Raw genomic sequence first — 17,037 nt, 5'->3', positions numbered from 1 at the left:
GAACTGTGAGATTGCCGAGACAAGCAGCTTAGCGCCATTATCCATCCCAGACCTGAACGAAAAAGGTAAAGGAATCGAGAAGAGGGAAAAAAATTGACAGATCTCGCGCCTTACGAAGCTGCCAAAGAAAGCGTATAAATAGGTCTATCACTTAACCCAAACCGTTTGTTCATCTCTCTCCTGGTTCCTGTGACCTCCGTTTTCAGCTGATGTCATTCATCGTTCTTTCCCATCTTTAAGTGACCCTTTAAATTAATGTGCCGATGTATGTGGTGTAATGTTGATAAATAATCCTTTTATGCATCCGGCCTCTCAGTTCATTTGCAAACAAAGATGGCTATCTGCTTTCTTCATGAATCGAAATATTAAGATTTCGTTTTAGGCATCTTGGCTGTTCGAAGCAATGAAGAGTCTGAATAAATGAGTGGTTACGTAAGAACAAAATCACTTATTAGCTGGGGCGGATGTCACCTGAAACAAGAAATCACTCTCTCTCTCTCTCTCTCTCTCTCTCTCTCTCTCTCTCTCTCATACCAAACCAAAAAATACTGCTTGTCTCAGATTTAATTTAATTCCATTTCCTTAATACTTAAGTCACGTTCTCCTTTCCCCTCCACTCTCTCTCTCTCTCTCTCTCTCTCTCTCTCTGATATTATATAAAAATATACTGCTAGTCTTAGATTTATTTTGATTCCTTTTTCTCAATACTTGAGTCACATTCTGCTTTCCCCCATCCTCTCTCTCTCTCTCTCTCTCTCTCTCTCTCTCTCTCTCTCTCTCAGTGCACCCACTAATGCCCTTTCACATACCTCATGGCCGCATGTGCCACATTTTACGAGGAGTCTCGTAAATGGAACATGCTCTCTCTCTCTCTCTCTCTCTCTCTCTCTCTCTCTCTCATTCGCAGATCAACCTCGTAAATCTTTTCCCCTCGCAGTTTAACTCGGCCTCATTTCCCTACGTTTATCTTCGAAGCTCATTTGAATTTCCCACAATTCTCCGCTGAAACCGACGTTCCGAAAACGTGTCCGAATTTAAAGTTGTTTTTTGTTTTCTTCGCCGGTCCGAAACCCTGTCGAAATTGAATTTTCTTTTTTTGGGGGGGTGTTGGGGGGACTGCGGTTCTTTTAGGTTTCTTTCTCTCTTTTTTTAAACACGAATGTACAGTCAGGTTGCAGACAAAGGGGCTTTTTTTTTGTGGTGAGGGGGATTTTTTTTCCCCTTTTTACTTTTCAGTTTACACTAACGAGCTTTCAGCTTATTCAATTTTTTTCCTCGTAAATCCTGAACTTGAATTATCTCTCTCTCTCTCTCTCTCTCTCTCTCTCTCTCTCCCAGACACACGCACAAAGTTCTTTAATCAAACCGTACGCTAATATTAGACTTGAATTACTGTGTGAGGATTACTTCTCTCTTTCTCAAATAGTTAGTTACCTCTTGACGTTAAGACTTGAACTACCCCGTCAATTCGCCGCCTCCCTACCCCCTGCACCCCATCCCACCTTTACTGCCACCACCCCCCGGCCCCTCGCCTCCTACTGCGACACATCATTCGTCGCTGGCACTGATCTTGGCAGTGGCACTGCTTCCCTAGAAGGAAAACGCATGCGCAGTGAGCCCTCACAACTTTTAACCTGGGAACATTAATCTCTGCTTTGCTCTCGTGAAAACGTTTTCTATGTCTATCATTATGAAAACGTTTTTCATTGGGGTGTGTTTTGGAGGATTTTATATAGTTTGTGGAAATGTTTCCTACGTTTGTTATTATGAAAACGTTTTTCATAAGGGTGTTTTGGAAGATTTTATATAGCTTGTGGAAACGTTTTCTACGTCTGTTATTATGAAAACGTTTTTCATGGGGATATTTTGGAAGATTTCATATAGCTTGTGGAGACGTCTTCTACGTCTGTTATCATGAGAACGTTTTTCATAGGGGTGTTTTGGAAGATTTGATGTAGCTTGTGAAAACGTTTTCTACGTCTGTTATTTTGAAAACGTTTTTCATTGGGGGGGCGTTTTGGAAGATTTTATATAGCTTGTGGGGACGTTTACTACGTCTGTTATTATGAAAACGTTTATTCATGGTGGTGTCCTGGAAGGTTTTATACAGCTTTGTCAATAATAAAACAGTTGTTTGCAGGTAACACTGAAATTCATAAAAATGGCAGTTGCCTTATCATATCTTTAATCTCTATTTAAATCCATAAAAAAAGAAGCCTCTGCCAGCATTAAAACGTTTATTCTTGGGATCATTTCGCAGTTTTTAATCAGCACAGAAAACGCGCTCATGGATGGCGCAAAAAGTATCAAAAAAAGGAACGTCTCTGAATATATGTCAAGATCTATAAAAATTCTGTCAACTAAAGTCTTCTGAATTTCATTCGTTTTATCCATTTCTAATACCCTATAATGGCAAAAAAAATTCGCTTCGAAATATAATAAGAAAGCCCGTCTTTTTTTTTTTTTAATCTCTGTTTTTCTCCCTCTAGCTTTGTGGAGCAGCGATGGCGAACATCAGCTCAAAACTAAGGTAATAGTGTTCGATTTTCTATGCGAACTAGGAGATACGATATGGGCACGGTCCTTTAATATGACTCTGTAAATTGTGTACCTAATTGTTAGTCGACTGCTATGGATTGGGGAGAGAGAGAGAGAGAGAGAGAGAGAGAGAGAGAGAGAGAGAGAGAGAGAGAGAGAGAAGAAGAAGAAGAAGAAGAAGAAGAAGAAGAAGATGATGATGAGAGAAAAAACCGGACATGAATGTTCACTGATCCGTCAAAATGTTTATCCTCAGAACAGATGGGTCTCGACTAGGTAATCCTCACTTTACTGGTGTGAAAATATTCATAAGTTACTCTTAAAATACTCTTACCTGCAATACTTTATTTAATACGGTTACTATGGCAATTTCCATCCTTAAAAAAATAGTATCGACAATTTTTTTTCTTGCAATAAATCTGGGATGAAAATCAGAGCTGAGTCGACCTCTCGTAACTTTCCAGCTGATCAGCTTTTAGATCAGACATTTCTAATATATTACAAAAACACTATCGCAAGTCATATTTCTTCATTAGAGATTTTCGTTATTGTTGTGAAGCAATATTATTATTATTATTACGTCTGAAATAGAAGACTAAAACAGTAAATATAGCAGAAAAAGCTTCATTTGTCAATGAAAACCCCGTGTCTGAAATGTCACTGCTCTGACAAATAGATGAAGCAGATAGCACCTGAATGAAGAAACGTAGACAGATAGAAAGATAGACAGACAGACAAACAGATAGATAGATAGATATTAAATTAGAGACTTACTGTAAGGAAAATAAAAGAATTCTCCTCGTAATGAGTCAATACGAAGGAAATAGATAATGACTGACAGTGTAATCTATACTGGCGTCACAATAAATTTGGTCCTCACGACGAAAATGCCAAGAACATCGGGTAGTTGACAATTAGGAACTGCCCGTAGGTTAAGTAATACCCGATGAGATTAGTATTGTTACATGAAACAACAAATGGGTAGTTACAAAGAGATAAGTATTGTCAAACGAGGTCAAATATGAGAAATCATATGGACATGAGTATTGGCATATGAAATAAATTCTTGAGAAATTCCGGAGATAAGTATTATTGGACAATAATTAATCACGAGGCGACAAGTTATGTAAATAGAGATAGGTAATCTCAACGCAATAAATATTACAAGAGCATATGAAAGATGAGTAATCCTAAGGAGACTGGAATCCCCGAGTTCCCCGAGTTCATAACACACGGATATTGCCATTTTTGAGATAAAGAGATGATGAGGAATCTGCCCTGAAAGATAAGATATGACAATGGAAGGACTGAGTATCCCAGAATGTTAAACAGGAAGAAGAACCTTCGAACCGTGATGGAAAAGAGAGTTGTTACCGTTGAGGAAATGAATAATGAAGTTGAAAATAAGCAGATTGGTAGGGTATACCCATCGGTTCTCTGTTAATACATCCGAGAGGAAATGGAAAATAAACTTTAATTTCAATAAGAGAATAATGAAATCGGAAATATTAAAAATTGTTTGATATCTGAAATTAAAATTTATGGAACTAAATCTACAGGTGATTCATTTCTAAAGCGAGCTATGAATGTCTTTTTTTTTTTGTGTGCTTTTGTATTCATTTATGGACTCATGGCCTTGCTTCAAGTCAAAACAGCTGGATAACTGTTCTTCTAGTCTCGCATTTTCAGTAGAAATAGTACACTTCAAATACTTTGTCTATCATCCCTCCGTTTTCTGCTTTCGAAAATAAAGATCACAAAAAGTAAATAACCAATATCAATCAAGTTATTTCCAGCGTCATGACAGTGCACAAGATTAACATATTTCGCGTTAATTTGAAATATTTCACTTGACACTTCCTAATTCAGAGCTTCAAGTTGCATTGCCTAGAAAAAGTTAAGTATACCTTAGTTTTACCAGACCACTGAGCTAATTAACAGCTCTCCTAGAGAGGGCTGGCCCGAAGGATTAGACTTATTTTACGTGGCTAAGAACCAATTGGTTACTGCCTAGAGACAGACACTGGCAAATGTATTCGCATAAACAAAAGAACATGAGCTGCACACACATTTTAAAATCTGAGGAAGCAAGAATTAAACAGAGATGGTTTCCAGAGAAAAACAACACAAGGTCACTGCCTCATGCATAATTAAGCTATTGAATCGTGAATGAACCCCTGTGCGGACAATTTCCACAACATTAGGCGCTCCATGCGAATGCATAGAGAGCTCATCAGCAGCGCATCGGCCCCCCTTTACGTACACTTTTCCAATCACCTCTTTCTTGCACACACTCGCAACTTCATGGTTATCAAATCCTTTCCTTTCCCATACCTCCGTTACACCACATTATCCTGACCTCCCCTTTCATTAAACCAGCTTGTCCTCCATTCTTTCCGCATGACCTGACCATCTCAAAACACTGATTCATCTTTTCACCCACACAAACATTTTTACCGCTTCTACTACTCATCGCCACATTACTCATCCTTTCAGTTTAACTCTAGCATGTTGACGTCCATTCACACTCATCACTTAACTTCCGTCGGTTTTGACGTCACACGCCCACATTGTCAAAAGTCAAGATTCATCCGCTATTTTGAGATCAAAAACGCAGACGTCTTTTTTTTTCAGAGGGAGTCTGCTTGCGTCAGACGCTGAGATGAAGACGATAAATAGTTGACCGATTAGGATTCTGTCTGAGTTATCTGATCAGTTGGCGACGATGATTAATTGGGAGAAGATGCCCCTGTGATAGAACTTTCAATTTGTGCTTGGAACACTTTTTCCATAACTCAAAATGAAATTGAAAATTTAAATTTTCTAATAATTCTTGAAATATTTAATCTATGAAGTCACTTTAAAATAGCGGGAAAGAGATGCAGATAAACAGATAGGTAGAGTTTCAGTGATTCCAAATAAATATGAATTTTAAAAGACCTTCATTGATTTTCACGTGTTCTCTGGAGATAAATAATAAGAGCGAGAGACAGAGAGAGAGAGAGAGAGAGAGAGAGAGAGAGAGAGAGAGAGAGAGAGAGAGAGAGAACAAGAAGGCCACAAACAAGCTTTGCCTCCTCGACAAAAGATCCAAAAGGCGAATTTGGACCCAACTCACCATGATGTAAGCTGCGTCAGAAAGTCGGGGGTAACGTCCAGGAAAAGTGTTTATAAGGCGGCTGTGGGTGAAGCCGACGGACTGGGGTTAAAAGAACCAGTGAATTTGCTTCAGCCCTTCCGCCAGTTTTTAAACCTCCGTCATATTACAGCTGTTGGAAACCTCGAGACACTGACTGCTCTTCTTCTTCTTCTTTTTTGTTCTTCTTTTTTCTTATGCTGGGTCTTCCTCTACTTCCCCTTCCCCTTCCCTGTCACGTTCACGCTCTCTCTCTCTCTCTCTCTCATTTCGCCCAGACATTTCCCTGGGGTTCGTCATTGTAATTAGAGACACCAGTATGTTATTATAATTTTTTCATTCAGTTTCTGTTCATTCTCTCTCTCTCTCTCTCTCTCTCTCTCTCTCTCTCTCTCTCTCTCTCTCTCTACACAAATAAACATTCGAATATAAATTCCTTCTACCTTTCTCCATTCAGCCCACCCCACCCCACAGAAAACCTCCCTCTGGGGGTGCCCTTACGATCCCCCTTCCACTATCTCTATACCCTTCCTCAATATTCGACAACCCGGCCCCCCCTTACACCCTTCTCCGGAATGACTCCCACCCACCCAACAACCTCCCACCGCCCCCCACCTCCTCAAGTTCACCCAACCACCCAAGGGGTATTACCTCCACCCACACTTGGGTATTACAGCTGCTTGTGTTCAATAAACTTCTTTTTTACCTCTGAACTTCCGTGTTCCTTTCCTGCCTTTTTCGGTTCTTCTTTCTTCTCTTCCTTATTACTTTATTCATTTACTTTTTGCTCTTGCATTATTATTATTATTATTATTATTATTATTATTATTATTATTATTATTATTATTATTATTATTATTATGTAGTTGTAGTAGTAGTAAAAGTGTTTCATCTTCTCGTAATTATTATTATTATTATTATTATTATTATTATTATTATTATTATTATTATTATTATTATTATTAGAAACACTAGTAGTTGTAGTAGTAGTAAAAGTATTTCTTCTTCTTCTTCTTCTTCTTCTTCTTCTTCTTATTATTATTATTATTATTATTATTATTATTATTATTATTATTATTATTATTATTATTATTATTATTATTTCCCGTCTTCCCTCTATTTTCATTTCCCTTGTCATTCCTTACCTTTTGCTGAAACTTCACTCCTTCATTCCTTCCCTTTATCCTTCACTGCTAGGTCCAAATTATTATAAGTAAAATACTGTGTCATGACGTACTTACATACTGGAATTTCTTATTTTTTATCTCATTATGTTTTAGTTTTGCACTTTATTATTATTATTATTATTATTATTATTATTATTATTATTATTATTATTATTATTATTGTAATAACAATATTAGTAGGAAACCGTGCAGATCTTTAAATCTATACGAAATTACCAAATATTTCAATCAGACAATATTTCAGAATGCCACTTAGATAGCAAACGTATATGACATGCGGGAATAACGTATAATAGATGGCACGAAAGGATCTTTCACTGTTAAAACCGACACATGCAAAAATGCAAGAAAAGGGGGCGCGGGTGAGAGGAGCTGATACAAAGTGCTAGTCATGGCGGATCTTAAAAGTATTTTATTTATACTTTATTTATTGAACTTGAGCGCAGAGACAGAAATCTTTTTTTTAATGGAAAAGCAAAATTCTGTAAGCTGGATATCTTCTTGACGTATTTTGACTTTGATTCTCGTAATTAGAGCTGCCATAGATAGAGGCCAGTGTTGATAATAAGGATGTATTTAAGCAGAGACTGAAACCGTTTTTTAAAGGTGGAAAAACAAAACTGTACAAGTTTGTACCTTCTTAATGTATTTTGGGCTTGATCTTCTTCATAACAGCTGACATAGTCGCCAATAATAATAATAAGAACGTGTTGACCCCATTCTCTGCTTTTGCGAAGTCCAGTCAGCCAGAGCATGTGTCATGGCTATGTGGTGTAGCCCTCGGCTCATGATTGCCAAGTCCAGGACCATTCCAGGGATACTTCCACAAGACCATCCAGCTGTGAATGAAGCATGCAAGACTGTCGTTCACTGACGCTCGTTAGACTGACGCTCACTGACGCTCGTTAGACTGACGCTCAGAATGACTGACTCTCAGTGAAGACTGTAGGATTGATAAAAAGAGTATGGGGTCTGCAATCTCACCCCTAAAGACTTGTTGGGGAAGCCAGGAGGGTGTACCCCTCTGTCGACACCCCTCGAAAGGGAAAAAAGGGACAATGATAAAAAGAATATATTAGAAATAATAATACTTCCTCTGTATTTCATACAAATAATGGATTTAATTACGCCACTCTTAGCAATGTCATTTGAAGTGAAACTCATTAATTTTTATAAATGGAATAAAAGAACACAAGAGCTCTAACCACTAAGTACTGAACAAAAGAATAACTGTGTAATATCGTTCATAAATGCTCTAACTATAACAATTCCATGTTTTTAATTGCCTATTCTTCTTCTGTAACAATGATATAACAATTCCACGTTTTAATGGCCGGCCAGTTCTTCCTTTGTTCAACATGGTCACCAGTAAAGTTCGTCAGCTCCCTTTTTTTGACTTCGGTGCTTCGGGAAACTAACCATTTCATCTATGCTGTCCTTTAAAAGCTGTAGATGATCAGCCTGCTAAGGTGAATACTCAAATATTTAACAGTAATAATTGTGGATTCTTGCTTTAAGAGAAACGAAGCGAATTTAAACGAACCATAGGCTAATATCCACAAGCTTTTTTCTTTTCCATCTGCAAGCTTAAGTCTCTCTCTCTCTCTCTCTCTCTCTCTCTCTCTCTCTCTCTCTCTCTCTCTCCTTTTCGAAATCTTCTCTTTTCCTCTGCCGGTTTCCGCAGATTACTTTGCTCCTCATCAACTTCCAGTGACATCCAAAGGTAATACCCATACGAAACCTGATTAATCTTTAGCCCGACTTCATCTCCGAGTTCCTGAGCACCCGCTAATCCAGGGACGCTCTTGACCTTTCCCCAAAAAGTATCCTGTAACTCCATTAATTTAGAGCTGAATATAGAGTGGAAGCAGATTACGTATTTAAGCTGATGGAATTTCATAAAGTCATCCTTGCATGTAGCTAAAAGTTTTGCTGTTGCATGTCTTTGAGAAGGAAGAAAATGAAGCAGCCATACGGAGATGGTAAAGAGATGCCATGGTAACTAGTGACAGTGTGCAAGTGTTGACCAAAAGAGAAGGTGAGAGCTAATGTGAGCATGAATAAGGTTAAGAGTCCCACACGTAGTGTCTTGAATTTTTCTTCTTCTTTTATTCTGATATTTTCAAATTCCATGCCATCCAGAAGGCAGTTCAACTAAGAGTGGTTATAACAGAATATGGGTCGCTGAAACAAATGACTGTTTCACATGACTAATTTGAATTGAATTTGTATTTGTCACTGACCATGACTTCTTCAGTTTTCTCCAACTCTTGGAATTTCCATCTTAAAAAAAGGCAACTCTACAGCTTCCTTGAGGTTTTACCGCCTCTTCTACCTTCCCCTGTATTTCTCTTTTCTTTCTGGTCTGCCCTAGGTAAGGACAATTGTTTAGTCTCTCATTGGTCTTTGCATTGGCAAGAAGAAGAGAATATTCTTTTACAGATAGAGCAGAATTAGCTGTCTGGCTGATTCGGAGGTGTTAATGTGAAAGAGAGAGACACACAGACAATAAAGAATACACAAGGACAGGGCAGGTCCACAGCCTCTGTTGGTTTTGCCTAAGAACATTTTTAATGGTTATTAAAGACATTTCGTTTTCTTGGTCATCTAAAGCCGTCGGTTTCTTGTCTTTTTTCATTTGCGATTTTTATTCCAACGACCAGTGAAGACACTTCAAGGGGTTTTTGTTTTTGTTGTCACTTGAGTGTCGTTCATATCTAATTTATACTTTTGCTTTCATGAGATATTTGTCTGAATGGTTACATAAAGCCTTTGTTTGCATGGCTACATCATATCTTTGTTTGCGTTGATACAAAAGGCCTTTGATTGTCAACAAAAGGCCTTCGAGGTAAATGGTTTCTTATATCATGACATCAAGAGTAGTGGAGCTAACTTGACAAAACGTCTTTCAGTCCTGAAAATAGGTCAACAGCTAGTGGTTTAGATAACTATTAATAAAAGTAGTCAGCGCATGCAATACTTCGAGAAACGAAAATTAGAAGAATAGAATGAGTTAATGCGGTTCAGCGAATCAAGTGAGGAAATTCTGGGGAAAAAATTAGTAGAGTTGAAGCGCAATAATTGTACATATTTCCTAGCTGCCGCCAAGGACATGTCGCATCACTTTTCCCACCGTGAATTAAAGAAGAGGCGCCAGAAACAGCACACTGAGCACCTGTCATTCTTCTTCCTTCTTCTTCTTCTTCTTCTTCTTCTTCTTCTTCTTCTTCTTCTTCTTCTTCTTCTTCTTCTTCTTCTTCTTCTTCTTTGTACACACTTTTTACACTAGCTACACACACATACACGTACCGAATTTAAAAATCCACGTAAGCAACTATAAATCTAGCCCTTGCAATCTTCTTTTCCCCTCTTCTGGCAACAAAAGGCTTAGAGATAAGTTGTGTTTGGGGGAATTCTGTCACGTCTGTGAAGAAAGGTGATCCCGAAAACCCACTTGAACCGAAATAAAATTATACCACAATATTTTTTCCCCTCCCAGTTGCCCGTCATCATGCATGTACAGGAAGATGTTAGAATTAGTGCATTTTATCTTCATAAGCTGACGTTACCTTTCATCGAGTTTATGCGTCCTCGTTGACATCTGACTTATTTCTTAAATGTTCAGTTTTAATCACATTTCTTTAAATGTTAGGTTTCACTTACAAATACACACACATTATATATATATATATGTATATATATATATATATGTGTGTGTGTGTATATACTATATATATATATATATATATATATATATATATATATATATATATATATATATATATATATATATATTGCAGTGTGGTTATGGCTGTTACCTCATATTTCTAAGCATGAAAGAATAATATCAATGAACCTTGCAGTACTATTCAAGACCTTTATGATATATACATATATATATATATATATATATATATATATATATATATATATATATATATATATATATATATATATATATATATACATATATAATATGAATGCATATATTTATATACATACATATATATATATATATATATATATATATATATATATATATATATATATATTAGGGGTATAGATTTTCTCTAAGACATTTTTCGTTGACAACAATTGCGTTAGTGGTAGCAATAAATCTTTTGCAGGAATCTTCATATTTGTCGAAGTTTTTTCCGAGTATAATGAGTCAGTCTTCGGTGAAGAATACAAAAACTTCTTTCTTCCATTTACTGTTTAACGTCACGACAGCTGTTTAACCACTGGCGCATGAGAAACGGAAAAACTATGACAATATGGAGATTCCTGCAAAAAACTTATTGACGCCACTAAAGCAATTGCTTTTAACGAATATACATACATGCACATACACACACATGTATTTGTGCGCATGTGTATATATATATATATATATATATATATATATATATATATATATATATATATATATATATATATATATATATATATACACAATGGGCGAAAAACCACTAGGGACCGTTTGCTCTCCTCCTTCTTAGGAAACGGTCACCTGCATACCATCGAAGACTTAATGCCACACCTATATATGCTTTGTATATATACCCTGTAACATTTCATCGGTCCATATTTTTTTCCAGTGAACAGGGCACAGAAGCTAGTGCCCGAAATATATGGTTGCAATGTTCAAATAGTATCTTATGGGCCTTCTTATCTTCATATATATATATATATATATATATATATATATATATATATATATATATATATATATATATATACTGTATATATATACATAAAGTTCCAATCCTCTTAACGAATATAAACTTGGAATAAGAAGAAACGTTAAGCATTTTTAGATCTTTTTACAGATCAGGTTAGAACAAAAGATATTAGGCTACTCTTCATGCGTCTCTCTTCCAGGCACTTTTGTATGATCATCATCACATGAATCACTTTCCAGGTGTTTATTGCATTTGCAAGGCGTTCCAGCAAATCCCTGACTCCATATCTCAAAGACGGAAGTAAATAACTTTTTTTTTTAGTAACAACGTTTTACCTTTACCCTGTTTTTTGATAAGATACTGCTTTCATTTTCAAAGTTATTTAGTATTCATCGCTGATATAGTTGCTCAACATTCGTCTTGTGAACCTCTTTTCATTCTTTAGATAATAAAGGTGCAATTAAGATATATTTTCAGCAGTATCGAGGCATCCACATTTTAGGAATGGGCTCTCGCTGAAACAGGAACGTAACTAGAAAAAAAGCTTGCAATATGGCGACCGGTAAACTGTCAGTTTCATTTATTTATTTTAAATATGTCTCTGGTTCTTTATTTGTAAACAAACATCGTTCCCAGAAAAGATCGCTTCTAAGCTGCGTTCATATTTTTATCTTTATATTTATGAGATGCTTTTCATTATTAGGTCATTAGTTTTATTTAAATTCTTAATTTTATAATTAAATATATTTTATTATATTACTTTTTCTTTCATCTTAAATAGAATGTGGTATATTGGTTGTAAATTACGCAAGTAAAATTTGTATCTGTCATAAATGGTTCCGTTTGCTTGTTAACTTGTTTATTTTCCCGGTGCGTAAGGCTTTGTAGTCACATATACTTATTCAGTTGTTTCCCTAAACTCGTGTAATATCTATTAAGCATTTCTTTTGTCCATTTATTGAAATTTATTACATTAGCCTGCGTAATTGTTCACAACAAGCGCATTATATCAGAAGGTAACGTGAAACAGCATACCGCTCAAGTAAGAGTCCTGCCCACCTTTAGACTTGTGTTCACACGTTTTTGTTCTTGTTGAAGATTTAACTGGTATTATGCCAGCACAGGTTCTTAACCTTGGGCACCCAATTATGATATTCTATACAAAACCCACAGGCTAACACCCTTTAGCGCACTGTAAGCTTCAGGCAGAAAAAACAACGTTTCCTTGCCTGGTAATTGTAGGACATGACAATTTAGATTTTCGAGAAACATGAAGCATTGTTTATTTTAATAATATGCAAGGTCTTGGTTATATTTATGTCTAATTATGCATGTATGTGTTTTGACCACCAGTGCTGGGTCAAACTACTCATTATTTGTTGTTATTTAACCGTAGCCTAACAGTTAGGCCTTAGTTATGGGACTCGACTCACAGGTAAAGGGCAAGTTGTTTATTTTGGCTGGGGAAAAATGAATTAAGTGAGATCCTAGCGCCACCATCAATGAAGAATTAGCCAAGCATAGGCCTGTTGGTGGTTAGAATTTGATTTGGGATATGACTGATAGCCTTAGTGCCAATATAAACAAGCATGCATCTGGGGAAGAAGTTAAATTTTAATAAAAACGGTGTAGGCCCAGCCCAAACTTGTGAAAGAGTTCCAACCTATGTGCATGTCAAGATTCATTAACAGTAAATGCTGAGGGAACCACAGCACTCTAGGACAAATAGGCCAATGTGGGACTGGATGGATGCATTATGATATGTATGTTTTTATACAATTCAGGGTAGGACTATCCAAAACAGTAATTAACCTAGGGGATAACATCTTACCTGTAAATGGTAAAGGGGTCTTTGCTCTCCCCCCAACCCTTAGCCAAAAAGTGCACTAACAGTAGGCCACCATAATGGATGCATCCTAGCTTAACCTAAACTGAGGCTAAATGTCTTACCCTATAGAGATCCTGTCCTGATTAATTTAATGTCAGTTCAGTGCCTAACCTAACATAATGTCAGGGTCCTATCTAACTGAGGCATCCTTGTCTTCTATGGACATTTCCTTTATCTACTAAGCCTATTACTTACATTAACTTTTAGAGGTTGAAAGATTAACGTTCATCTCTACTAGGAGGATGGACCTGTATCTTATGAAACTTGAAATAGTCAGTAGTGTATGTGCTGTCATCCCTTGCTAACCAACAGTCTCATGAAGGGTAGAGCATTTAAAGTCACTTCATTCATGAACGTTATCCTATTATTATAGAGAAAAGCATTATTTGTACTGGAATATTTAAGTCAAAAATGATCTGTTTCCAGAAGTAAGCACTAATCTTCAAAATTTAAGACAGTGAGGCTTTCCATATATATATAAGATCCCACAAAATTTACATAATTCATAAGCTATAGGCCTAATTTTAACTAATATTATTTATGCTGCCTTAACTAGGCCATGGGGTTAAGGGTGATGCCTCCATCTGAGGAAGGTTAGGTTAGGCCCAGGTTAGCTTAAACTGTTTGATATGTACACTACATGATTTACCCTCTTTAGACAGTCATTCTTGTTTCTTCTTTGCTATAAGTTATATCCCATATTCTCCAGAGCAGCAAGAGCTCTTTTTAATCAGCATTTGGGTTAAATAGGCTAGGTAAGACTTGAGAAATATAACTTGTAAAAAATGCTTATACTCTGAATATTTTTAGCCAAAAAGTGCATTTACATGTAGGTAGGTGTGAAAATAGGCTAGACTGAAGTTCCCAGAGAAACCCGCAAATGTGAGTTATGAAACATACTGCTTAGCTAGAATGTACCCTTTGAAACATAACCTTTATTTGACCTTTATTTGATACAGTACATTTATCTAAATCTTATTAAACAGAAAATAGTAAAAATTTACAACAAAAAACAGTTGAATGAAAAAATACCATTTACAATGCACACTGTCATTTTCAGCATCAATAACAAATTTCCAGATGTTTATTTGCTGCTACAACACTGATTATAAATGCAATAGTTAACCTGCAAAATTTACAGTATTGCTGGTTTTGTTTTGAACATGTGCAATTTTGCTGTAGCATAGATTAAACTGCATTCTAAGGGGAGAGTTAGTTTGAAAAATGTGGGTTTTAGGTAGGCGACAGCATATTCTTCTGTTCAAAGGTACAGGATAACATCACTGTCACTGTGCCTTTTAAATGGGAAGTTTTCTCCGTGTATTGCAACCACCATTAAAAACCATATTGAATCCATGAGACTGCATAATCTTAGATTCTGGACTTTAGATAGTAATATTTTGTACAGTGGTTATAATTTACAGTACCTACAACCAAGTGGTTTTGTAAACCCCAAAATATGTTTAAAAACAATTGTCTTCAGGTTTTCTTCCTTTCTCAGGGAAGATGAGGATAAAATTGAGTTTTCCATAAATTTTTTAAGAATTGAAAAATACAATAGGCTATATCCTATGTTTTTTTGCTGTTTATGAATGTATACAGTGATATATGAAAGAAGTATTCAGTGCCAGAATCCTCTAAAATATAGTCATAAAAATTCACTGGTTAATATTATCATGACTAAAAACTAACAACATAGTCTCACAATTTCTTCTTTATTCTAGATAAATTCCTATAAGAGCAGACCCCTTCTTTATCCCTACTGCTATCCTTAAGTTGCTTGATGTGTCTTCTCTGATGCATCTGGCACAGTTTAAAGATTTGACTTAAGTTTTTACAACTGCATGCCCTTGCATATTTAGCTCAAGTTTTTACAACTGCATGCCCGTGCAGTTGCTAGCCCCAGTTATCAGCAGTGGGAATAGCCTTTGAATAAAAAATCTATCTCCAAGCAAGGCAGCAGAGCAGTTGTTCTTGTATTCATCTCTTACAACACACAGGACTATGGTGTCAGTATTCTTCACCCCTACCACAGGGTTGCATATAAGAATAGACAGTTTAGAAAACTATTTAGATTTGGATGGACTATAATTAAAAACAAGAAATAATGTTTAAGCTACTTGTCTTTTAACAAATCATTTACATATCTAGTTACAGGCAGTCCCCGGTAACCAAAAAATCGTCGAAAATCGTCATAAAACCTTAGAAAACCTTACTTTTAATGCTTTGGGTGTATGGAAAAGATGTAAACTGCATTTTTATTGAGTTTTTCATCAAAAAACCTCCAAATTTTTATTATTCTGCCGTTTTGGAGCCATATTTCTTCCGTCGGATCGGCATACGATGATCATAACCCTGGAACGCGGGCCAGAACCGGGAAATAATTTCTGATGAATATATTTGAAAAGCCGTCAGAACTCGAACGTCAGAAGTCGGACCCGTCAGAAACCGGGACTGCCTGTACTGCCAACAGATGGAACCTTGTGTTTGGAATGGAAAAGCATTTATACCACATACCATTCAAGTGTCAAGGTATAAGGAAGCCTAACAGAATCAACTGATAACATTGTTGTGGGGAAAAATATTCATATGCATCACATTATAGCATTATTGTGTTAAAAGTTAAATTTGTTAGAGAATTAGATACATATTCCTCCTGGGTAAGTAATTAATGGTTATAATCTTGATTTCTTTTCCAGAAATCAGGGAGCTATTGCCAGAGAGTCAAGAAACAGGCAGTGATTCCCATAAAAATGATGAAATTTCATTTTGTGACAAGAAAAAAGAGGGGAATTCAGATTTTATTGAAGTATTTTTACCACCACCAACGTGCTTCCCAGCTTTTCCAGCCCTTACATATCCTTCCTAAAGATGCTACAGTAAAGAAAGATGAACTGATATCACTTTCACAAAAGGTTAGTGGTTTCAAGAGGATTCAAATAATGTTGTTGACTGAGTTGTTTCTAGTATTTGGTACATGTTTGCATAAGATAAGTATAGTGTCTTGAATTGTATTTCCATAAATAACTTCACCTTGACTAGGAGTTCCATGTCCACTCCATTTTACATATAAAGTGAATGTTAAATTTGAGCATTCCATAATCATTTATGTCATTAAAATTGTACAGCATCTTCAGAAGCGCAACATATTACCTAAAATTGTAATAGTTTAACAGCATAAGTTAATTTGTATGAGAAAGTCAGCACAAAGTGATTCGCTACTGTTATTTCTAAAGAGACTTTTATAAACCATTATAAGTACTGTATAATAATTGTATGGAAATCATTCTTAGCCTTTTTGCTTTAATTTTAGGAAATACAGGAACATATATATGTATTATTCACTGAAAATTCGCCCCTTCACGGTATTTTTCACTGAGAAATATTCATTAATTGCTGTGTTTTCATCTCATTTTCATGACTGAATGCACTTTTTATGATAAAACTATTAAAATACTCAGGTAGTGCTCGAGTTACGATCATTCACCTTACGGTAATTCGATTTTGCAATGGGGTAAGCAATTAATACTGATACGACAATATTTATAAAATATTTTTAAATTTCGTGCGGGCACAGGCAGCAGTGTACAATCAGGCAGCGAGAGA

General features: G+C 36.1%; 2 protein-coding genes across 6 annotated transcripts in view; one reads left to right on the top strand and one right to left on the bottom strand.

The window, feature by feature from the left end:
- Positions 1-5,787, bottom strand: part of LOC136851341 (troponin C, isotype gamma-like) — an 18,149-nt gene extending 12,362 nt beyond the window's left edge. The window contains exon 1 of the mRNA XM_067125391.1: positions 5,657-5,787. Coding sequence (XP_066981492.1) covers positions 5,657-5,659 — 3 coding nt within the window. The 5' untranslated portion in view covers positions 5,660-5,787. The remainder of the gene's footprint in view (positions 1-5,656) is intronic.
- Positions 5,788-12,372: 6,585 nt separating this feature from the next.
- ProRS-m (prolyl-tRNA synthetase 2-like protein, mitochondrial) overlaps positions 12,373-17,037 on the top strand; it is a 29,184-nt gene continuing 24,519 nt past the window's right edge. Inside the window, exons 1-2 of one of the 5 annotated variants that reach the window (XM_067125382.1) lie at positions 12,373-12,559; positions 16,131-16,346. In XM_067125382.1, the coding sequence (XP_066981483.1) occupies positions 16,185-16,346 (162 nt within the window). In that variant the 5' untranslated portion in view covers positions 12,373-12,559; positions 16,131-16,184. Of the gene's footprint in view, positions 12,776-15,310; positions 15,441-16,130; positions 16,347-17,037 lie in introns of those variants that run through there. The other 4 variants (XM_067125381.1, XM_067125384.1, XM_067125385.1 and 1 more) reach the window with 4 other exon arrangements.

This window comes from Macrobrachium rosenbergii, chromosome 23 (assembly GCF_040412425.1).
Source record: "Macrobrachium rosenbergii isolate ZJJX-2024 chromosome 23, ASM4041242v1, whole genome shotgun sequence".
In the NCBI taxonomy this organism is placed as follows: Eukaryota; Metazoa; Arthropoda; class Malacostraca; order Decapoda; family Palaemonidae; genus Macrobrachium; species Macrobrachium rosenbergii.
Note: the sequence above shows the minus strand (reverse complement) of the source record. Positions and strands in the feature narration are given on the sequence as shown.